The sequence below is a fragment of the Cebus imitator genome, unplaced genomic scaffold (assembly GCF_001604975.1).
Source record: "Cebus imitator isolate Cc_AM_T3 unplaced genomic scaffold, Cebus_imitator-1.0 Scaffold7, whole genome shotgun sequence".
NCBI classification, from domain to species: Eukaryota; Metazoa; Chordata; class Mammalia; order Primates; family Cebidae; genus Cebus; species Cebus imitator.
Window position 1 is genome coordinate 8,883,311 of NW_016107322.1, and position 25,219 is coordinate 8,908,529.

General features: G+C 35.0%; 1 protein-coding gene and 1 non-coding gene across 2 annotated transcripts in view; both read left to right on the forward strand.

The window, feature by feature from the left end:
- The window catches only part of ROBO2 (roundabout guidance receptor 2), a 1,330,354-nt gene that overhangs the window by 778,680 nt on the left and 526,455 nt on the right, over positions 1-25,219 (forward strand). Inside the window, exon 2 of the mRNA XM_037742645.1 lies at positions 10,494-10,820. Within this exon, the coding sequence (XP_037598573.1) occupies positions 10,494-10,820 (327 nt within the window). The remainder of the gene's footprint in view (positions 1-10,493; positions 10,821-25,219) is intronic.
- LOC119472988 lies at positions 4,443-4,549 on the forward strand. The gene has a single exon (XR_005202158.1). It is a non-coding gene; the product is annotated as a U6 spliceosomal RNA (small nuclear RNA).

Sequence of the window (25,219 nt, forward strand, 5' to 3'; positions counted from 1 at the left end):
CCTAACAGCTTTCTGGAAACCTTCAGATTAGGGGTTTCAAAATTTCTCTTTAATATTATATACACATGTGTATACACACAACACACATATACACACACATATATATTTACACAAATAAGAATATATATATGTTCTTATTTGTCCATCTTTGGTTTGATTGCCTTCAGCTTCTGACTCTAACTTACACAAACAATCCTGCACTCCCTATGGGTGCTGATGCTGTATCTGACACTGGTACCCACTTGCTCAGACAGTCAGTGGCTCAATTTTGATGTGGGGAACCAGAAAATTGAATAGCACTTGAAAAAGTGATTAAGACTTACCTGATAAAGGCACTGAATGACGTGGTAGAGGAGGAAAAAAACAGGGGAAAAAGTGTTCTAATTTTTATATTTTTAGCAATTTCTGTTAATGATAGATAGGTAAAGACCTGAAATACAGTTGTGAAATTCAGATTGAAAGTTTTATGAATCTTTATTAGTTATCTTCACCTGAAAGAGCAACCTATTCACCCCAAATAAGGAAGGGAATTTTGAAGATCTTCACTGAATGCTGAAGGTTTTATTTTACATAATGAATGACATATTTTTTTCAATTTTATTTTTTTCATTTTATTTTAAGCTCTGTGATACATATGCAAGACGTGCAGATTTGTTACACAGGTTAACATGTGCCATGGTGATTTGCTGCACCTGTCAATGCATCACCTAGGTATTAAGCCCCTTATGCATTAGCTATTTATTCTGATGCTATCAGTCCCCCACTCTCCCCGACAGGCCTCTGTGTGTGGACATATTTATTTTTAAGATAACCGTCTGATATAGCCAGTTTGTCTTTGGTTAAAATGATTTATAGATCATGCATATACTGACAATATGGATACATTTTATGGAAATTTAGGAATAAATTTCAAGTGTTACGTAAGCTGTGTTTGCAGTCTTTTAAATTATTGTTAACTTTTGGAGAGTTTTCTTTTTTTTTTTTTTGAGACAGAGTTTCGCTCTCGTTACCCAGGCTGGAGTGCAATGGCGCGATCTCAGCTCACTGCAACCTCTGCCTCCTGGATTCAGGCAATTCTCCTGCCTCAGCCTCCTGAGTAACTGGGATTACAGGCGAGCGCCACCATGCCTAGCTAATTTTTGTATTTTTAGTAGAGACGGGGTTTCACCATGTTGACCAGGATGGTCTCGATCTCTTGACCTCGTGATCCACCTGCCTCGGCCTCCCAAAGTGCTGGGATTACAGGTGTGAGCCACCGTGCCCGGCCCTGGAGAGTTTTCTAAGAATGCATGTGATACCCATTGCTTTGATAGCAGATACAACACCTACAAAGGCTAACCTTTGTAATCTATACATTTATCAAAAGTATGAACAGTAATCTAAAGTGTGTGTATTTTTTAAAAAAATGTACAGTGTGTTTATAAATTTAAATTGCTACTCATTATCCTCTGTTTTAGATATATCTATTAAGACATCATTAATATGACAGCCATAGTGTGATCATACTACAGAACAATGAAATTATAGCAATTTACTCTTCCACTTGCCTCAATTTTGGGATTAATAAATACTGCAAAAAAAGAACAACAATTTAGGTAATTGCTTCAGGTGATATAACTAAGTATGTTTGATCCAGTTAAAAAGCCAAACAAAAAAACAACTGAAAACTAGTGCTTGGCATTTTCTAATAATATTTTAGACTTCCAAAATTGGGGTAAGAAGAAGAGGTGATAGAGAAAGAAGAAAAGGTTTTCCTGAAAACAGAGCTTGGACCTACAGCTAAGACAACTATATCCTTCTAGTCTCAGTTTTGGAAAAGAAACTTCAGTTCTTTAGTACTCTCTTTTTTCTCCTCATCTGTAAAGTAAGGGTTTGTAAAAGGACCACTGATAGCCAATCTTCTGTTTTCTGGACCTGGAAAGTGAGGTCACAGGGATGTTGCAGGGTGCTATTTTGCACCTACATGAATAATTGTTGATTTCATTTCATGTGTTACAGAGTAAAATGCTTCTGCCTCCTTGTTGAGTTATAGTATTTCCTTGAAGCAAGTTTTAGTTTTCTTTCACAAACTGGATAGCCCTATTAACTATTAGTCCCTCTACAAATCAAGCAGTGTATTTCAAACTTTTAAATTTTTCTGAGGGCAGAAGAAATTCTTGGCAAATTCTTGGCAACTGGAAACTTTCAGAATCAAGGCTGCCTGTTGAGTTTGACAAACCTCTTTTATCCTTTAAAGAGGTTTGTCAAAACCAATTCCCTTCCACACTATGAGCCCGATAGTTTTAGGACACTGAAAAGTTAGTTTGAAATTTTCTAAAAAATAAGTAGTATTTCTAGGACTCAATTTTGATTTCGTTTCAAATGTAGACTTATTTTTATTAACATGGCACTGCTGTGCTTCCAGAAGGAATAATAATCTTATAAATTTATTTAGGCCAACGGTAAATTAGGAAATCTCCTGAGAGAGTTTTAGTAAAGTTCAAATGGATAAAATGGGCTTTGTGTTTTCCAAATATTGACCTTCTCACCATATCCTATCATATCATTGGACCTCTTAAAAAAAACCAGAAAATTATCTCATAACCCTTTTCTAATCCCTCCTCCCTCATAAGCAAAGTAAGCTGGAATTTAATCATCATGCAGAGTTCAAGGATGGAAAACTTTTTATGGACAGACGTGATGGATTGATGGAGTGATTCATTAATTCCATTTCACTGCAGATTAACTTAGCTCACTAATCAATGTAGATAACATTTGCAGTGGCACTGAGATATGTTTATCTCAGTGAAGTAAATTTTGAATTAGATTTATTTTGTCTAACAGTAAATAGTAACAACTTCAATTCTTTGGAAATCTAGTGTAAAGCTACCAGCCTGGTCTAACTAAAATGTATCAAGCAGTAAAACATTAATGTAAGAATGATCCTCAGAAAAGAGAAACTATTGTCAATTGGATTGTAGAGTTTTACGGGCTAAATTTTGGAAAGAATATTTGTCATAGTTTCTAGGAGGGTAAAAAATATTTTGCCAAATGTCTACTGCTCATCCTTGTGATCCGTATATATGATTTCTTTTAATCTTTGAAACCACTATTTATAGACATCGATGTTCTGATGTACCTGGTACAAGTGAGGCATGAATATTAGCTGATTAATACCCTGTGTTCTTTATTTGTACAATACCACCTCCTTCCTATTGTGACGTCTCAGGCAACCTTCACCTTTTCATATGGTGCTACTGTATCTCTCAAATCAGCAGGTGTCTCTGATCATATTCAGAATTGAAGTAATTCTGGAAAATCTTCCTAATTTTGTTTATATAATTTTTTAGGAAATATTTTGTTAAAACAGACATGGTTGTGGCTAGAACATACTGTTACATACATTTTTAAGAGAGAAAAATGAACACTACATAGAAATTTTGCTGGAGGAAGTATATTTCACATCCTGTCCCTAATTTACCAAGAATTTTTTTGTGCTCAGAAAAATTTAGAACAATTTGAAATACATTGCTTGACTTGTAGAGGGACTAATAGTTGATAGGGCTAAGCAACTTGTAAATGAAAAATAAAACTCAGTTCAAGGAAATACTGTATTCAACTCAACAAGGAGGCACAAACATTTTACTTTGTAACACATGAAATGAAATCAACAAATATTCATCTAGGTACATTTTCCTCTTTTATTATACTGTGTGATTGAAATCTCTTCCTAAAAACAAATGTTCTCTGGCACTCACTGCAAATGAGTGGTTACTGACTAAATAAAACTAAAATCAAATATATTTATGAATTATAATTTATACTTTACTTTCAAAAGTTTTAAGTGCTAATAAACCACTGAACTTTTCAAAATATCAAATATTTTACCAAAAATTATTACAAAGTCATTGTTTGAGAGTCTCTGAGAAGCAGAAATAATCCCTTATGTAAATTAAGGTGATTAGAACGTTATTCAAAGATGCATCTGCATCTGGCTGACTAACTTGATGATGCTGTGGAATGCTACATCTAGCCAGGTCTAACTGTGTGATCTTCTGGTAAGCATGGAAAAAATGTAGCTTCATGAAACCTGTCACTGGTAATTTCTGATGCGTCTTGTTCACTATGGAGACTAAGAATTTGTTGGCCAGGTAATGTGGCTCTTACCTGTAATCCTAGCACTTCAGGAGGCCTATACAGGAGGATCGCTTAAGCTAGGAGTTCGAGACCAGCCTGGCCAATATGTTGAAAACCCATCTCTACTAATGATACAAACAATTAGCCAGATGTGATAGTACATGCCTGTAGTCCCAGCTACACAGGAGGCTGAGGCATGAGAATTGCTTCAATCTGAGAGGCAGAGGTTGCAGTGAGCCAAGATTGTGCCACTGCATTCCAGCCTGGGCAACAGATCAAGTCTCTGTCTAAAAAAAAAAAAAATCTGTATTTAAAGAGATATCTTAGTGCTCACTTTGACAGTACATATACTAAAACTAGAGCAATACAGAGGAGATTAGCATGGTCCCTGGGCCAGGATGACATGCAAATACATGAAGCAATAGAAAAATAAAAAATCCCAGATGATTCTGTTAAAGGTAGTTTGAGAAGCAGGCTTTGAAAATAAAGGAAAATATTTTCTGCTTAAATTATGACTGGCAATATTCCTGTGATACATTTTATTGAAATCATCTTTAGAAGGGGACTTTGGAATTAGCCTAGATGCCATTTGCATTATTTACTTGGTTCTCTGTTCATTTCTAAAGAAACCTGGCACATTTTGGATTAAATGTCATGAATTCTAATTCTGCTTCTCCAAATTATTCTATTATGGACAATTTACATGAAGATTTCACAGCTTACTTTCTTAGACAGTACAAATAAGCATTTGAATATTCATCTGTAGGACCCTCTGACCAATTTTCATCATCTTTCTTTTATTATTATAAAAGAGAGAGGAAATACACACACACATACACACACACACACACACACACACACACACACACACACACACACATATACACACATGTATATTTGTATTGAAGAGAATTGAAGAAATTATTTTAATTAAAACTTGACTGATGGCCCAATTACTACTTGAGATATAAAAAGATGCCAGGCATGATATCAGCCACAAATGAAATTAAAATTGTAGAGAGTTAGAGTTATTTTCATACATCACTTAGCCTATCTGTTCACATAGGAGTCTTGAATAATTTCTCATTATATGGGCAATATTAACATTGCTATCAAAATAATTTTCATTTGAAATATGTAGAAGAGATATTTATAAATTTATTTATTTACAAAATAAATTTAAATTAAAAATGAACTTTATAATGGAAAATGATAATCAGGTACTTGAGCAGAGTGGGCAAACCTTAGTAAATATTTCAAGCTTCACAGGCTATATAAGTTTTCTTTGCTACCTCCTCTTCCTCCTCCTCCTCCTCTTTCTCTTCCCTCTCCCCCTCTTCCTCTTCTTTTAAAAATATGGTTAGCTCAGAGCCTTATAAAAACTGGTTTGAGGCCGAGTGAGGTGGCTCGTGCCTGTAATCCTAGCACTTTGGGAGGCCCAGGCTGGTGGATCACCTGAGGTCTGGAGTTTGAGACCAGCCTGACCAACATGGAGAAAGCCTGTCTCTACTAAAAATACAAAATTAGCTGGGCATGGTAGTGCATGCTTGTAGTCCCAGCTACTTGGAAGGCTGAGGCAGCAGAATCTCTTGAACCCAGGAGGCAGAGGTTACAGTGAGCAGATTTGGTGCCATTGCATTGCAGCTTGGGCAACAGAACAATACTCCATCTCAAGAAAAAGAAAAACAACACAACTGGTTTGAGCAGTGCTTATCAAATGGTATTGTGCATAGAAATATCTGATGAAGAGTGGGGAATCTTATTAAATTGAAGATTCAGATTTCAGATATGTGAGTTTGGGCCTAAGATCCTCTATTTCTAATACACCTTTGGATGACGCTTTTGTTGCTAGCTGAGCGGCTCACTCTTTAGATAACAAAGCTGTTGAGGTTGAGCTGTTTCATGGCACTTCATGTGATGAGCAACCCCCACCTTTGGATGACGCTTTTGTTGCTAGCTGAGCGGCTCACTCTTTAGATAGCAAAGCTGTTGAGGTTGAGCTGTTTCATGGCACTTCATGTGATGAGCAACCCCTACTCCCCCTTTGTGTTCTATTCTGAATCCCCGGTCAGTTTTGCTGACAACTCAGCTTTATTTTCTGACCAACTAATGCAGTTGTTTTGTCCAATCATACAGAATGCCCAGTAATTTAGTGCTCCTTGGCAATCTTAAAGGCCCAACCTCTTTGGGAATATGATGAAAGCTACACTGCCCCCCACCACTGCAACCTCCCCTTTACACAATAATACTTATTTTCACACACAATTTTAAAGAATCCAAAGACTTATGTAAGGCTCACGCATTGGGTCTGTCTTAAAATAACTGCTATTGTTATCTAATGTCTGAATTTAGGAAAGCTCAGAATTATGGAGATTAACCCATATTTTTAATATCAGCCTAAAACTTAGATTTTAGCAGTATTTCTGTATATCTATCTTTCTAATCTTTCTTTCTCCCTTTCTGTCTAATCTATCTATCTATCTGGCTGGTGAGACCTTTAAAGTGTATTTTATGTCCTAATTATCTATTGCAAACCTGATGATTTCATTAGAGCCTAAAATTATAAATGAAGAAAATCATGTTAACTATTGTTAGGAGCAAGCACAAATTGTTATACACCTTTTATTAAGCTTGTTCATGGTGTTCTTTTATCCATCAATTTTTCAAAAATTTGCTTGAGATACAATTCATATACCACAAAACTCACCTGGAGTATACAATATAATAATCTTTATTACATTCAAAGAGTAATAAAATCATCACCATAATGAATTTCAGAATATATTGGTCACCCTTAAAGAAATCCCATCCCTATGGGAAGCACTTTCCCAGACCCCCTCCATTCCCCACTTCCATAGCTCAGCCCTAGGCAAGTTTTAATCTACATTTTATGTCCATTGATTTTCCTACTCTGGACATTTCACATAAATGGAATTGTATAATATATGATCCATTGCAACTAGCCTCTTTCACTGATATTTTCCATGTTCATCTGTGTTGTAGCATGCCTTATTCATACTTCATTTTTAAGGCTGAATAATATTTCATTGTATAGATATAGCACATTTTACTTATCCGTTTATCATGGACATTTATCCTGTTGATTCTCTCTTTTTATCAGTTCAGTTGGTAGACATTTGAGTTGTTTCTACTTTCTTGGCCATTGCAAATAATACTGCTATGAATATTCATGAGTAAATTTTGTGTGGTTGTATGATTTCATTTTGGGGTGATAAATATCGAGGAGTGAAATTGCTGGGTCATGTGGTAACTACGTCTGACATTTTGAGGACCTTCCAGATTGTTTTCCAAAGTGACTGTACAATTTAAATTCACACCAGCAATGGATGAGGCTTTCAGTTTTTTCACACCTTTGGCAATACTTGTTATTTTACATTGTTTTGATTATATACATCCTAGTGAGTATGAAGTGTATTTCATTGTAGTTTTGATTTGTATTTCTCTAACAGCTAATGATGTGGTGTATCTCTTTATGTGGTTACTATTTGTCTAACTTCTTTGTCAAATTTGTCCAGCTTCTTATTCCAGTCTTTGCCCATTATAAAATTTGATTATTTATAGTTTTATTGAGTTGTGAGTTCTTTGAATATTCTGGATATAAATCCATTATCCGGTATATGATTTGCAGATTTTTTTTTTCTGATTCAGTGCGTAGTATTCTTTCAAGCACAAATATTTAAACATTATATAACATCCAGTTTATTTATTTTTTCTTCTGTTGCTTCCGCTTTTGGTATCACATCCCATAAGGTATCACCTAACTCAAAATCATAAAACTTTGCCTCTCTAATTTTTTGTAATCATTTTATAGCTTTACTTTTTACATTTAGGTTGTAGATGTTCCTTGATGTTTTTATAAAAGTAGGAGTAAAATTACTAAAAGAGTACCCTGTTGTGACAGTACTATAATCTTTAGGTAACATAGTTTACATATATTGTAATGATAAATGAGTAAAATTCTTTCTGTGCTCATTGGACATGCTGGATTTTAAATCTTCTTGCTAAATTGCTTAGATATTTTATCACTTTTTAAAAATAAATCTATTATTTTATATTTTATTTAATAAATATCAGTGTATTTTATTCAACTCTTCTTATTCAGCCCTTCTCCAGGCCTACTGCCTAAGAAGTTAAAGACAAGTTGACATAGTAAATAACGCCCTAGTAGCATGGAAAATTTACTCGATTACTTTTAATAGTAGAACAGTTTTTGCAGTAGGGAGAATGTAGGTCACTGTGCATAGGGATATTAAAGGAGAACAAAGAGGCTATCTAAACAGATGATTGTAGCCTACTACATGCCTGTTACATGAAAAGTGGCATAAACTCTTGATGTATTTTAGGTTCAGAATCTGTGGCTGTGTTTCCAGACCTTTACATTGAGAATATGTTTCTGATTTGCAAGCTACTCATATTTAGCCAGTGCTATCTAAACACTTTGTGAACTTTCTTGATAATGAATTTTAAAAATCATCATCACTTTTATATTCTCTAAATTTCTCGTTGCTTTAAGACCCAGTATAACCTTTGTTATTGTGATGTATACTGTAATTACCTCTCTAGATGCTTTGGTTCTCTTTAGTCCTTTTTAAATTTCTGGCCTGTGAACCATAAATCACTCTTGAGTGTTGAGTATCTAACACTTGTAATGTATACATTCCTTTTTGGACTGATGTGATTAAAAAATAATAGCAACCTTTAAAAATTAGCCCACTTCAGAAAAAAATGTTTATATGACTAAATTAAATCCCCTTTAATACATTAAAATGTGTATTTTCAATTAATATTGGGAGTGAACTGAGGTAACATTGAGAAGCAAAGCTTACTGCTATCTATTAAAGAGAAATGTGCTCATAGTAAGTGACTGGTTAGAAAGTTATAAGAGCAAACTTTTAAGAAGCGCTTCTCTATATCATCATTTTGTCCCCACATACGGTGATTCCTCTGAGCAGCTCCTTTTGATTTACTTGTGGCAGCTGGTAGGACATTTTCACAAATAATGGTAATGGACACCATATAAATGAAAAATATTCAAAATAACACATTACGCAAAAATTTGATCATAAAATATCAGCAGGTCCTTCTCTTCCTATTTCTTATGCCCCGTATGGTACCACTTTTACTGCATTCGCAGGGAAGTCACTGGTACGATCTCTCTTTCTTTGTACTGTGTGGAGGGATATACCAAATTCTGTCAAGCATTTTTTTTTAATGATAATGGTGTATTTTTCCTTCTTCTTTTCTACCTAAACCATCATTTCCCAAGCTCATATTCTTTTTATTTTTCTCTTGGACTATCAAAGTAAATTACAACTGTCTTCATATCTCCATTGCTATCCCTTATTGATAAGGCAGACTAAAAGTATCTTTCAATTATACACATAGTCATGTCACTGCCTCCTTAAAATCTGTGAGCCAGGCGAAATAAAGTCATAATCCTGAGCATGGTATAAAGCCCGTTGTCTCAGGCTATAAGACTGCCTTACACCTTTTTCTGCCATGTCATCTTCCTTCCTGATTGTGAAATGTAGCATGCACGTAACTCTCATTTCTTTCTCTTTTTGCCGATGGTGTCCTTTGCATGACGCTTTTCTCTTTTAGTTGTCATATTTTCATTCTTTACAGCTCAATCTAAATGTCATTTTTTTCGGTTAAGAGATCTCTTATTATGCTTGATTTAGAGTTAACTTTTGATTTTTTTCTTTCTGCCTATGGTACATTTCTCATATACTTCTATGCAGCCACATTCCATCTTAACATAGTGATTTATACTTGAGCTCTTCAGTCAAATACACTTGAGTTCTAAATCCTGCCTCCACTGCCTGCTTTATCTACATTCCTGGGCAACTGACATCATTTCCTAAGCTTTTGACTCATCTGTTAAATGGAGATAATCTTTGTACATAATTTGCAGGTCTCTTTTTGTGTTAGTCTGATAACACATTGGCGGCACACTAAATGATATCTATGTGTGTCTTCTAGGTGTTTGCCGACGTGGCTTTCTTCCCCAGTATACAGTAAGCAATCTGAGGACAGGAAATTAGTCTTACTCATCTTAATCCCCATGCTGACCCCAGAAGAAAATCTCTTGTTCTGTTTTACTTTTGCTTGTCTTGATTCATGGAACACGTTAAACCTAACTCCTTAGAGTTAACATATTAATGTATTGATATATTGCCCCATTCCACAAAGGAGTTGGGATGACTTATGAGACACTTACACCAAATGAAACATAAGCAAAATCATATTCAGTGGAATAATCGAAGGGTTTAATTTGACCATCAGGAACCTAAGTGAAACTGAAGGTTTTGATAAGGAAATGTTAAAGCTTGTCTTTATTCTGTCATGTTTTGTAGGATCGCGTCTTCGCCAGGAAGATTTTCCCCCGCGGATTGTGGAGCACCCTTCCGATGTCATCGTCTCTAAGGGAGAGCCCACGACTCTGAACTGTAAGGCCGAGGGCCGGCCAACACCCACCATTGAGTGGTACAAAGATGGGGAGCGGGTGGAGACTGACAAGGATGATCCCCGGTCCCACAGGATGCTTCTGCCCAGCGGATCCTTATTCTTCCTGCGCATCGTGCACGGGCGCAGAAGTAAGCCTGATGAAGGAAGCTACATTTGTGTTGCAAGGAACTATCTTGGTGAAGCAGTGAGTCGAAATGCATCTCTGGAAGTGGCATGTAAGTGAATATAATGAGCCTCATAGGCACATTTACTTTTATTTATTTCAAGTAAGTTTTGATGTGTTCCCATAGATGCTAAAGCCCAAAGAATCAAACGATCAACACACTGCATAATTTTACTCGGCCTTCTTCAAAGAAGTCTGGTCGGGATAATATCAAGCCAGGGAGTTGTAGAAAATTTGTTTATATGAAATCAGGGTGGTCAATATGTTATTATAAGAAGGCAAAGCGTTAATGATGCTGTTCATACTTAAGATTTGAATTAATGAGAGACGTAGTCAAGTTTTAAAGTTGGCTATCTTAAAATGAAAAGTTTATGTGTAGCATGACCTTAAAGTTGGCTATGTTAAAATGAAAAGTTTATGTGTAGCATGACAAGGTGTACATTTAATATTGTCCCTATTTCTGTTATCAATTTAAAGGTAATTATTTATACACGCACCCCACACACATATAGATATATACATTTACTTTGAAATCTAACTTTTATCAGCAACATTAGAAAGAACATACTCTCTTATTCTGTAGGTTATCCCTACTCTTCTATTTCCAGGCTCCATTCAGGAATTATGAGGTATGGCAAGGAGAATACGCCAACAATAACGGCAATTATACTTTTTAATTTACTTATTCATTTATGATAAAGCTTATCAGAGAAGAGACCTGCTGTCTGTGGGAACAGAATATTCATATATAGGAGGGTTTCTCACTTCTACTCAAACTTGGTAATCAGAAATAGCTAAGGACATGCCTTACTATTGGTGTTTTTATATATTTATTTTTTTTCATAAGATAGTGCAAATAACAGTGGTAAATCAAGATATCAGTGTTTTCCATCAGTTTGAACATTGACTCCATAACTTCATGGATCCTTTTCTAGAACAAAATTAAAAATAGGATAGTTATTTTTCTCATTTGTAACTGAAGGTTTGGGGTTGTAATATAAATAATACAATGCAAGTTTGATATTAAGTTATCTGTTTTGAGGAAAGATTTTATCTAGACTAAATTGTGCATAAGATGCCAACAATTATGCCTTAAAATGTTTGTACTCTTCAGCTTTCTTGTTGTCATGTACATCTTCAAAGATAAGAGAGTTGGGAAATTTCAAGATGCTAGAGTCTTAGGTATATAGCTGCATATATTTTCTCCTAAATAATAGCTCATGGGCTTATGTCTTTCTTTTGGTAAATAAAAAGATACTATTTCTTATGCAACTATCCCAGCGAAGGCTTTTGTTCTTAGGTGTCTGCATCTGAGTTATAGTTTCTGCTAAGAAATCTGGAATCTACTGATGCTGGAAATGCATAATTCCAACAGGAAAAGACTAGGAGAATCCTAAGACTCATATTTTTTTATTTTATGTGAAGTACCTTGAGATATGAGCATTTGGACTTTAGTTAACAATGGCATTTTATACTGGCCACCAAATAGTTTAATTTGTATAAAATGATACTTCAAAAAGCCCTTAAATTAAATGCAATTTAATGCAATTTGAAATATACACACAAAAATTCAAGAATGCAAATATCCATACCTGTTCCATTTCTATTTGGAAACATCCTATTTTGGAAACTTATCAAACATGTTGAAATACTTCAATCCCAAATTTTATTGATTTTTTTCCCCAACAGATCTTTCTATAGTAAATATGACTGCCATTATTCTCCCATTTTCTAGATAAAGAAAATGATGCTCATAAAGTTTAGGTGACCAAGATGCAGACAATAAATTAATGAGGGATCCTAGACCAGATCCTGAATCTTCTAATTTTTATTTTTAGGGAATTGTTCCATATTTGAAGAAACACTCTGAATGAAATCTGGTCTGTTTTAAATACGTGAAAATTAAGAATTTTGAGTTTTTCATAATGTTTAAAAATTTTATCTAAGCAGCAAATAACTCCTTTAAATTTTTAATACAATTTTAAATTTCAAAATTAAAGTCTATAAAAATTGGCCAATCATTTTATTGTTTGGCAGTTATACATTTACTTTTTATCCTAAGCCTTTGCTTTGTTAAAATTGGTCCCAGCACACATATCTTTATTTTTATTTCATCTAAAAAATTGGTTTCTTTTCTAATTGTGTCAATAATAGTGAATCAAACTGTTTTAGGAAGAATATTTTAAACCATGATTTGTGTGTGTGTAATGTGACAGTAATATTTTTTTATTTTGAAATACATGAGCTTTAAGAAATGCTTGAATTACTCATGACCTAGAGAGGAAAACAAGAAGGCTTGCAAATTGGATTAGGTAGTGAATAAAATTCTTTCTTCTAATGCCATGTCAAGAGTTTATTCCATTTGAAGCATCACAAGGTCAAATAGTATTCATTTATATATTGCTCATCTCTTTCCATTAGCTTATCAGTCTTCTTTCTTTCCTTATGTATTTCATAAAATGTGTTAATATGGAAATTTGGGTCAAAGTGTTGTGATTTTTCAGTACCTATTGGTAAATAGTGTGCATTTTTATAAAATGATAAAGGAACAGCTCTAGAGGAACAACTTCAGATTATGTTAAACTGATCTTCGTATTTTAGAAAACTCAACATAGGTACTCATTTGGGTACATTCACTTAATCTATTAATAGAAGGTGGATAGCCACTGAAAGAAGTGTTAAATATAGAAGAAGACACATTCCAATCCATTCTCCAAGAGCTCACATTCTAGTTGTGATGACAAACATGTAAATAAATAGTTACTATAATAAACTAAATAGATAATATAGCTTATTATAAAGACATGTAAAAATACTATGCAAATCTGGAGGGAAGATATCTAATTCTTCCTAGATAGGTAAATTTTAGATATGATTCTAAGAGGATACATTCTGCTAAAAAAAAGCTGCAAACAATCTAAATGCTTACCATTATCATTGGCTAAATATATTGTGCAATCTATATAATAGAATACTCTCTCTCTCTTTCTCTCTCTCTCTATATATATATAGAGAGAGAGAGAAAGAGAGAGAGAGTATTCTATTATATAGATTGCACAATATATTTAGCCAATGATAATGGTAAGCATTTAGATTGTTTGCAGTTTATATATCTATAGGCATATAGATATGTAAACTATATATAGATAGATCTATAGATATCTATCTATATATAGATAGATCTATAGATATNATAGATTGCACAATATATTTAGCCAATGATAATGGTAAGCATTTAGATTGTTTGCAGTTTATATATCTATAGGCATATAGATATGTTATCTATATATAGATAGATCTATAGATATCTATCTATATCTATACATCTATATATATATATATATATATATATAGAGAGAGAGAGAGAGAGAGAGAGAAAGAAAGAGAGAGAGGATACATTCTTTGAGCTGTGATTTAAGGTCAGGTAAGAATGTCCTGGGTAGAAATTGAAGTTGAAAGACCATCCTGGTAGAAAGAATGGAAGCTTAAATGAATGCTGTGTTATTTGGAGAACTGCCAGATGTCTGGAAATGAGGTTGGGGGCAGAGGAAATTAGAAAGGTAGGTATATGTTGAATCAAATTCTAAACTATTTTGATATGAGAAAAGAGAATCTTTGAAAGATAATTGAAGATTGCATTAAAGATATGATGATTGAAGTCAGAGAGGTGTTAGGTAATTGTCAAATAATTTAGAAAAGAGTTGATGCTAGATTCTGAACTGAAAATAGGTGTGAAGGTTGAAAGGAGGAAACAGTTTGAAACACATTTAGGAACTGTAAACTATGTTACATTATGGTCAGTTTGGGGAAGCAGAGGATGACTACTAGATTTGTTTAGTTTGTTTTGGTTTTTTGGCTGAGTGACTGGCTATATTATAGAGCTACCATTCCTAGGAGGGTAGGTACAGGAAAAATACAGCTAAAGTTTACCACACTCTTCTGTCTTCTGGGGGACAGAAGAGTGTGGTAAACTTTAGCTGTATTTTTTGGACATACCAATGAAATAGTAAGCTTAAAATAGCTCCAGTTTCATTAAAGAAACAGATTCTGAATTTGAGGGCAGAGATTTTTTCCAAGATAGGTATTGAAGCCATGGAAGTAAGTAGGAGTAGATGTGATTGCCAGGCAGGCTGTGTGCAGGGAGCAGTTAATAAGGGGTGAGTCCAATCCCATTGCTTAGAACAACAATATTTAGTGGTAGTCAAGGAAATAATTGCTCATGCAAAAGGATCAGGCTTAGTAGATGTATCAGAGTGATGGAACGTGGGTAGTGAAGTGGCAATAATAACTAAGGAATACTTTCAAGAGGACTAAAAGTGAGGCTGGGTGTCGTGGCTCAGACCTGTAATCCCAGCACTTTGGAGGCTGAGGTAGGCGGATCACTTAAGGCCAGGAGTTTAAGACCAGCCTGGCTAACATGTTGAAACCCCAACTCTATTAAAAATGCAAAATTTAGCTTGCAATCCCAGCTACTCAGGAGGCTGAGGCAGGAGAATCGCTTGAACCTGGGAGGCAGAGGTGGCAGTGAGCTGAGATTGCGCCTCGTCACATTGGGCTGGGCGACAGAATGAGACTTTGTCTCAAAACAAACAAACAAAATCCAAGAGTACTAAAAGTGGTTGTCACAATGCAAATGCCACATGCTAGTCAAATAAACAGGTTCTGTGGGCTCTAGTGATGGGGACAGGGTACAACAGCTGAAGAGTGAGTGGTGGTGGAATGGAAGTAGCAAATGTTGTTGGTTCTGTCCTAGAATGTGGCTCTGAATGGAGGGTGGAGAATTAGACCAGGGTACCTCAGCCTCTACATTACTGACATTTAGGATCAGAAATGTATTTATTATGTATGCGCGGTGGCGGGGGTGTTGTGCTCTGCATTGTAGGATGTTTAGACACACTCTGGCATATGTTCACAAGATGCCAGTGGGATCCTCCCTAAACCTGTTGAGACAACCAGCATGCCTCCAGACGTTGGAAATATTCCTCGGGAGAGAAAGTCAGTCGAGGACCACTGACCTAGATATGGCTAAGTAGTCAAGGGTGTATTGATACGTAGGACATAAACATGTCACAAGTTTTATTGTGAAATGATTATTGATAAAAATATAGAAATTTTTTTACATTTTTGCTTCATCTTGGTTGTCATTTTTAATTTCAGAAATGTTAAATTCTACTACAATATGAAATGTGGAATTTTATTGATAACCATCTGTGTTGACTGGTTTTTTTTAGAAGTCAGCCATTTCTTTACCATATTATATTCATTTTGGTTTTTGTTTTCCTTCAATACATGCTTCAGCATTATGTTCTGAAACAATACAGCAGAGGGAAGAAATCTTCAGGGCCAATCATTGCAATGATTCAGATCTAATCACCTCATGTTTGCTTTTAGTTTTTTTCTTGTTTTAGGGGAAAAAAAAAAGCTATCCGGAAAGTGTTTTTTGAGTCTCTTGAACTCAGGAATAACCTCTAGGCAAAAATGATTTTTAAATAGTTAGAAAACAGTTACAGAGTTCATAAGCAGGAGACCTAGCACTCAAAAAGTTAATACGTAGTTTTCCAGTGGGACCACCAAGGGAGCCATGGTGTAGCTCGTGCAGATAGAGTTTCAGCTCTGAACACTGGTGCTCCCTGTTTATGGAGCAGAAGGAGCACAGGGGTCCTCACAGAGATTGTAGCTGCCTGTGATGTAGCCCAAGTCAGCCGCAGCCTCTAGAGATAGCAGCTGTAGCCCCAGGTGGCAAATATGTGACAGCAGCTTGATCTATCGACCAGGGTAAGAGGGGGTTCTGGCCTAAATGAAAATTCATGAAAAATTGATGAAGTCCCCAGATTATTTTTTCCGTTTCCTTTTCTCAGCACTGTGCCAGTGCAGAGAGGAGAGATTAAATGAGGTTCTGAACACTTTAGTGGCAAGGAGGTTTTGGTTCAAAGGTCAGGGGTCACATAGAAACCGATCTTTTTTTTTTTTTTTTTTTTTTTTTTCTTACAGCTAAAACAAAACACAGGAAACGTTTCAGATAAGCTGTGATTTACCTTGAGCTCTGATAAATAAAATGACTACATGTTCAAAAGTGGGCTTTTGATGCAGCTACAAGAGAGAATAGATGTGCTTCATAATTCAATTGTGGGACTGGAAATAGATTGAATTCCATGACTTCAGAATGATTTCTTGTTTTTTCTTTCTCTTTCTATTTGTCTTTTTCTCTTTTACTTTTTGGCTTCATGTATCAAGACTCATGCTGCATGAAAGTCATTTAGAGAAGAAAAAGGTCTTGCATTATTTATAGGTCACAGATTGCAAGAATAGCAAAACCATGGCACACTGTACAAACATAATGCTTCTGTTTGCTTTAAATCAAAAATTAAATTGATGGTTTATCTGTACAAAGAAGAGAGGTTGCAGAAGTGGACTGGCTTTAGTATGAGAGGGCACAGGTGGCATTAAAAATGAAGACAAGGAAAATAACTTCCTTGATATCTTCAAGTTCATAAATATGTAAGTTTCAGTTTTTATTTTTATTTTGGCTGTAAGTGAATATTATCTAGGCAAAATACCTTTACACATCATAAAGACACAAGATAAATTGAAATGCAAAAAGCCCAAGTCATAGAGAGATTTTTACAGAAAGTGCTTTATTGAGATATATTTCACATACCGTATCATTTACTCATTTAATATATACACGTCAATGTTTTTGGTATATTCACAGGGTTGTGCAAGGAACATGATAATCAAATTTAGAACATTTTCATCTACCTTAAAATAAATTCTATACCCATTAGCAGTGAGTTCCCATTCCTGCACCCTCCCACCCCAGCCCTAACTAAATGCTAATCTAATTTCTATAGCTATACATTTTCCTATTCTGGACATTTCATATGTTGGAATAATACAACATATTATCTTGTGTGACTATAATACCATCTTTCCCTTAGCGTTAATGTTTTCAAGGATGATGTTTGTTGTAGCATGTATCAGCACTTTATTCTTTATTATTGCTGAGTAATATTTCATGGTATCAACATACCACTTTTTATTTATCCATTCATCATATGACAGACATTTACCTTACTCCCACTTTTTATCTTTATCAACAATGTTGCTATGAAAGTTTTTGTACACATTTTTGTATGTGCATACGGTTTCATTTGGGAATTTTCTTAAGTTTATGCCTAAGAGTAGAATTATCAAGTCATATGGTAATTCTGTTTAACTTTTTGAGGAATTTATATGTAATTATTATTGTGTAGATTAAATGATATTTACTGTTACATTGAAGTAACTGTATCTAACTTCCTTCTCAGTAGGAAACACGGTTATAAAATATTTCTAGTGTTTAATAAATATTATTGTATGGCTGTAATGTTAGATTCTCTGTGTCATACACCCATAATTTTAGGTAAGATTCAACTATTTTAAAATGTGGAACAATTAATTAACCACATGGAAACAACAGATGGCCACAAATTTCCTAATAAATCCTTGAGTAACTTGTACTTGATGATTTTAACTTTGGTCCCAATTAAGTTGGATAATCTTACTGTTTGAGTCTTCATTTTCTGTTCTCTTTCTATTTGTTCTGAAAGCAGGCAATTTGTCTTCTCAGGAGCTGACATTACCTTTCTTGAGAAGAACTGACAGTACTTTGCTCATTCTCAGGCTACTTTCCCTTCCAAATATACTGAGGTTTTTTCTTTTATTTGGTAGGTTCAGACTAAGAAATTAATGAGTGATTATACTTGAAGTCTGTTAAGTAAGTCTAGGAGTGGGAAACAACTATCATCATTGTGTGTCTTTCTTAAAACAAATAATGATACAAGCAAACATACCCACTTAAATGTAAACTCCGTGGCAATGAGTTGGACTCGAACTAATATTTATAGGTGTGGACCAAAATGAATATAGGAGCAACTGTTTTCATTGTTGTTGTTGTTTTTCATTGTTAGTAATTTTCTCTATTTGCATTTCTACAAATATCAGGAGAGATTTCTGATATTTTTGGTGGTGGTGATAGGTGGTAGGGGAAGATACCTAAACAACTGAAAGACACTCCTAGCTCAAGGTACTTCACAGGATATTGTGATTGTGTTATTTGGGCTGTTTTGTGAATGTGCCTTTTAATTTTGTCATACTCCATCAGATGCTTTCAAATACAGGTCTCTCCTTTGATCTTCACAAATGAAGGTGTGAAATTGCTACATCTGGGGAACATGTTTGAACTTGTGATGTATTTAAATATGTATAATGCTGTATTTTGATATGAGGTTTCTTTCTGTTGATTGAATGAACTGTATTCAAACGCTCTCTCAAGTCTCAAGTTGCCATTCACTGACAATTAGCCTGAATTAACTCAGACACCAGGAAAAGCACACAAATGAAGTGAAGTCATCGTGTCCTCTACTTTTAATAGATTTTTCCCATAGACAGTATAATTCTGAGTATGATCCTGAGGTCTGCAGTCATATAGATCCTATCCATAATAGGATATTATGGATATCCTATTATGGATATCCATATATGGATAATATGACAAGGAAAAATATTCATAGTGATACTAACAGTTAACGAGACAAAATACATTGAGGTCCGCTCTGGTTTTCAACCCCAGAAACCCTTTTTTATATAAAGTTAAGAAAAATAATTTAGGGTTTTGAGTTTATTTCTTATTATAATTTATTTTTTTTTCTTGAGATAGAGTCTCACTCAGTCACCCAGGCTAGTGTACAGTGGTGCGATCTCAGCTCACTGCAGCCTCTGCCTCCCAGGTCCAAACGTTTCTCCCTCTGCAGCCTCCCAAGTAGCTGGGACTACAGGTGGGTGCCACCACACCTGGGTAATTTTGTATTTTTAGTAGAGGTGGGATTTTGCCAAGTTGCCCAGGCTGGTCTTGAACTCTTGACCTTAAGCCATCTTCCTGCACTGGCCTCCCAAAGTGCTGGGATTACAGGCATGAGCCACTGCACCTGGCCTCTTACTATAAATTTTTAATTTATTAGATTTCAACTGGTGTGTGGATGCAAGTTGATTTTACTGAAAATGTATGTAGGTTGACATTATGCTTAGGAAATATAATTTTGTGCAGTAACTCATATGCTTTTCTCTCAGGATTTGTGTTTCAGCAGGATTATAGATTTCCAATTTCCCTTCTTTAGACTGAATTTGTTTCTGATAATTATAATGTACATCTTATAATGTACATCTATAATGTTCTGAAACAGCTCCAACAAGGTTTCAAAAATTAAGGAAGGTTGCACTTCTTTTAAGCATTAGTCAGTATATAGGATAAGGTCTTTACAGAAGTATAGAAGTAAAAACAATAGGTGAAGTTCTGTTTAACTCTGAAAGTGTTTTCTTTATAGATGTTTCTTACAGCCTATGATTTAACTGCTAAGAGTTGTGGTTCAGTAGTGTTAACATATTCTCTCCACTATATACCATTAGAATTGGTTTCTCCTTATAGGAGATTTTCAAAAGCAATTCTCAACCACCCATTTCTGAATTAAAAATCCTTATACATTTTTGTCAATTAGATGTTGATCCACTTTTTTTCACTATTTCCCAAGAAATACTTTATGAAAGCATTACCAAGCCCCAGGTTGGGGTGGTTCTCTTAACTCTCTGGGGTTTTCTAGCACAGCCCTTCTTTGGCTACTAAGACATCAGTAGTTTAGTATCTTTGGGTGTCTTAGTCTGTTCAAGCTACCACAAGAAAATACCATAAATTGGGTGGCATTTAAGGAAAAGAAATTTATTTATCAAAGCTCTGGAGCCTGTAAGCCTGAACTGAGAGAGCCAGCATGGCTGAGTTTTGGTAAGGCCCCACCTCCTGGTTCATAGATGGTGTCTCCACAAGGTGAAGAGGCCCTAATCCTATTTAGAGGCACTCTGTCTTATCACCTAATTATCTTCCAAAGGCTCCACTTCCAATGTCATCACCTTGGGGGATAACATTTCACCATATGAATTTTCGGGGGGATATACACATTCTGACCATAGCTCTAGCCCTTGGAGAGAATCCAAGCAAGGGTTGTAAGAGAGGCAGAAGTTTGGATGGCATGACAGACAGGGCCTGAAAATTGAGCTTAAATTAACACCCGGGCAGAGACAAGGCCATCCTTTAGTACCTATCTTAGCAGCCCTACACATTTGTCAGCTCCTCATCTAAGGAGTCAACCAACTGCGAATTCAAAATAATTTTTAAAATCCAATAAAAATACACTAACAAGAAACATTACAAATCATATGGTATAGCACCTATTTGCATAGCATTTATACAGTATTAGGTATTACAAGTAATCAAGAGATAATTTAATATATACAGTAGGATGTGTGTACCTATATGCAAATACTATACCATTTTATAAGGTAGAATTGCGCATCCAGTGATTTCGGTATCTGCAGGCGTCTTGGGACCAGTCTCCTCTAGATATCAAGGGACAAATGTATCCCTTTCTGTGAGTCAGGCCATTTCCTACCGGTGTAAGCATAAAGCAATCATTACATTTTTTGTGTGATTATCTAACATTTAAGTCTGAATGAATATTTTGGAATAAACTTTACAGTATATATATATGGAAATATAATGTAACTGTTTTTTCCATAACATAACGTATATTTGATAGAAAACGTTTTATATAAATCCACCAGCCTCATTTTCTTTCTTCTTGCTTTCTTTGCTTATTCAAATTGCATGAGTACATTATACATATATATATGTGTGTGTATGCATATAAACATATATGTATTTTTTCATAAGGTATAGACATAAACAACTTTATCTAAATCCAACTGCCTCATTTTCCTTCTTCTTTTCTTTGCTTATTCATATTGAGTGAGTACATTATACATATATGTGTGTGTATATATGTTTACATGCACCTATGATGTGATATTAGAGATGTGATCTCAACTCACTCTGTTGCCTAGGCTGCTCTGGAACTCCTGGCCTTAAATGACCCCTCTACCTTGGCCTCATGAAGTGCTGGGATTACAGGTATGAGCCATCAGGACCAGAGAATATTTTCTCTTGAATCATCTTTTAAGAGTCTTTATTAGGTTTCCTAATCATTAGGAGTAAAAAGGGATTTAAGAGCACCTCAGTGGTGCTAGGCTGCATGTGATGAGCCTGAATCACCTCATCAAGTGACAGTGAACATTCCATCCTGGTGGTGGTGTAGGGTATGGGTCTTCAGACAGGGCATACTGCAGGAGTGAGGAGGGGCCACAAGTTGCTTCTAGGTGAATCTGAATGAATGATGGACTTAGAAAACTCGAAAGAGGTATACAAGCAAAACTCTGAGGTTGTGGTTGGCTGGGTTTGGCGGGAAAATAATATATTGGCTTAATTGCGGGATAAGCATAGAGTAGTAGAGGGAGATAAATGTATCAAAGTAGAGATTAGTAATGACTAAAGGAATTAATGAGCTTTTATGTTATCCTAGAACCTAAGGGAGCCCCGTTTGATATGGGCTTGTTACTTGGAAGTGAGGTGTAAAAGGAGACATTATACTGCCAGGTACAGTGGCTCACGCCTGTAATCCCAGCACTTTGGGAGGCCAAAGCAGGCAGATCACAAGATCAGGAGTTTGAGACCAGCCTGGCCAATATGGTGAAACCCCGTCTCTACTTCAAATACAAGAATGAGCTGGGCATGGTGGCGGATACCTGTTTTCCCAGCTCTTTGGGAGGCTGAGGCAGGAAAATTGCTTGAACCCAGGATACAGAGGTTGCGGTGAGCCAAGATCATGCCATTGCACTCCAGCCTGGGTGACAGAGCAAGACTCTGTCTAAAAAAGAAAAAAAAAAAAAAGAGAGACATGATAAAGACAGTGTGGGGTGGATGGGACCCTGGAAGAATGTGGAGGGAGCAGAACTACTGTACATTCAGATATAGTAGGATGAGGGTTAAGTTGATTAATTAAGTTTATAATAGGAAAAGAGGAAATAATATGTTAAAAGAAAATGGATAGAAATTTTAAAAATGAATCCATAGTTCAAGGGAAGATTTAAATTTAGTTTGCTAGAGTTTTCTACGGTACCTTCTACTTGGTCAGTACTCACCAAGATACAGATACTTAGAACAAGCTTTGTTCAATGGGTATAGAGTTTCAGTTGGCAAGATGAAAAAGTTCTAGAGATCTGTTGCACAACAATGTGAATATACTGAACACTACTGAACTGTACACTTAAAAATGGCTGAGGGTATAATTCTTGTTATGTGTTTTTTTGTCACAATTTTAAAAATGAGAACATTAACAAAACAAACGACCACAACAACAAGAACCAAGACATGGCTCTTGCTATCAAAGAACATTCAATAGATGACCTAGAATGTGGTAAGTGTCAGAGTTGGGGAGGAGGGGCTGCCATGCTGTGGGATAGAGAGAAGAAGGCTGACTCTGCAAGAGAATGTGGAACAGGTGAAACGATTTTGTTAGGGAGAAAAAATTAATAATAATCTCTGGTGTTTACTAAGGGCCAGGCTTATTTCTGTGTTTCACACTTCTGGCTTACTCCATTCTCAAAACAACTCTAAAATTTGGGCACCATTATTTTCTCTCCACTGTATTTGAGGTACACAGAAAGGAGAGTTGGGATTTGAAACCTGGCATCCTGGCTCTCGAGCCTGCTTTCTTAATGACTATGCTAAGCATCCTCACTGATTTCCTTGAACAAGCAAACAAAATCATTTGACACTTAAAAGAATCATTAGCATTTTCTTAGGTATTTTACCCAGAAACAGTTATTCAATTGTATAAATACCATGATGACCCCTGGAATACATGAAGTCAAAGAGCAGCATTTTGGCGCTACAATTCTGTGATTCATGGGATGTTACGGAAAGAAACAACATAAAGAGTAATCTTTTCTATTTTTTTATTTAGTTACATATTGACATTTGAGAGCTCATTAGTTTATTCAAGTAATTTGATTTTCTCTGTACAGTTCCTAGTTGTCAAATATCAGTATCAGGAAAATCCATCACTTTCAGTTCTTATTGACATGTTTGCAGGCCAAAGCAGCTTGGAGATTAAGAATCCAATTTATAAGACAAGTCATCTATCATTTGATATCTAAAGATAACTAGACTAAGTTTTATAGAAAAACAAATATGATAATAGCAATGATATCTTACTACCTTAGGATACATTCTGGAGGGTTTTCTTTGAATCATTAACATATTTATATGCATTATTTCTTACTATGTGTATTTGTAGACATTTGCTAGCTTTGATAGTTTCTAAGTTCAATACATAGTATCACTAACATTGGTCAATTTGACTTTCAATCACTCTTTTTATTTTTTTATATTTAAAAATGAATCAAAGGAGTAAGCATAGTCTTTTCAACCAATGATGATGGTAGAGTTAAATATCTATAGGCAAAAATAAAAATAAACAATCTTGACTAAAATCTTACAAATTATGCAAAAATTAATCAAAAATGGATTAGACAATTAAATGTAAAGCATAAAACTATATATATGTAATATATATAAAAACTATGTATGTAATATATAGTTTATATACATAAAACTATATATGTAGTATATATAAAAACTATATATGTAATATATATAGTTATATGCTTTACATTTAATTGTGTAATCCATATATACATACATATTTGTGTAATCCATTGTGTATATATAGTGTAATCCATGTATCCATATATATATATTTTTTGAGACAAGGTCTCAGTCTGCGACTCAGGCTGGAGTCCTGTGGTATGATCTTGGCACGCTGAAGCTTTGACTTCCTAGACCCAAGTGATCCTTCTGCCTCACCTTTCCCAGTACCTTGTACTACAGGCATGCGTCACCAAGCCCAGCCAATTTTTGTAGTTTTTGTAGAAATGCGGTTTTGCCCCATTGCCCAGGCTGCTCTCAAACTTCCGAGCTCAAGCAATCCACCTGCCTTGGTCTCCCAAAGTGCTGGAACTACAGGTGTGAACCATTGCGCCTGACCCAAAACCATCAAATGTTTAAAAAATAACAAAGGAGAAAATCCTTTGTGTCTAGAATTTGGTGAAGAATAGAGCATTAACCAAAAGATAAAATTAATAAATTTGACTTTATTGAAATTAAAAACTTTAATTCTCTTAAAGCTCTTGTTTATAGAAAAAAAAGACAAGTTACATACTTGCAAACCACATATCTGCAAAAAAGCATATCTAGAAATTATAAAGATACATCAAAATTCAACATTAAATAAAACTAATAATCAATCTGATGTCTTTTTTATTTTAAAATAAGTATACCCAAAACCTAAAATGCAATAAAATAAATAAATGGGAAAAAAAAAATAATAAAATAAGTATACACAGGAAGTATGTCTACTACCAGAGATATTAGTAGCATCTCTCCTAGTTCCTGTAAATCTATATTTATTTCAAAATAAAATAATTAAAGTTAGTTGTCAAGCTATCTTAAGTAGACATTAATAATCT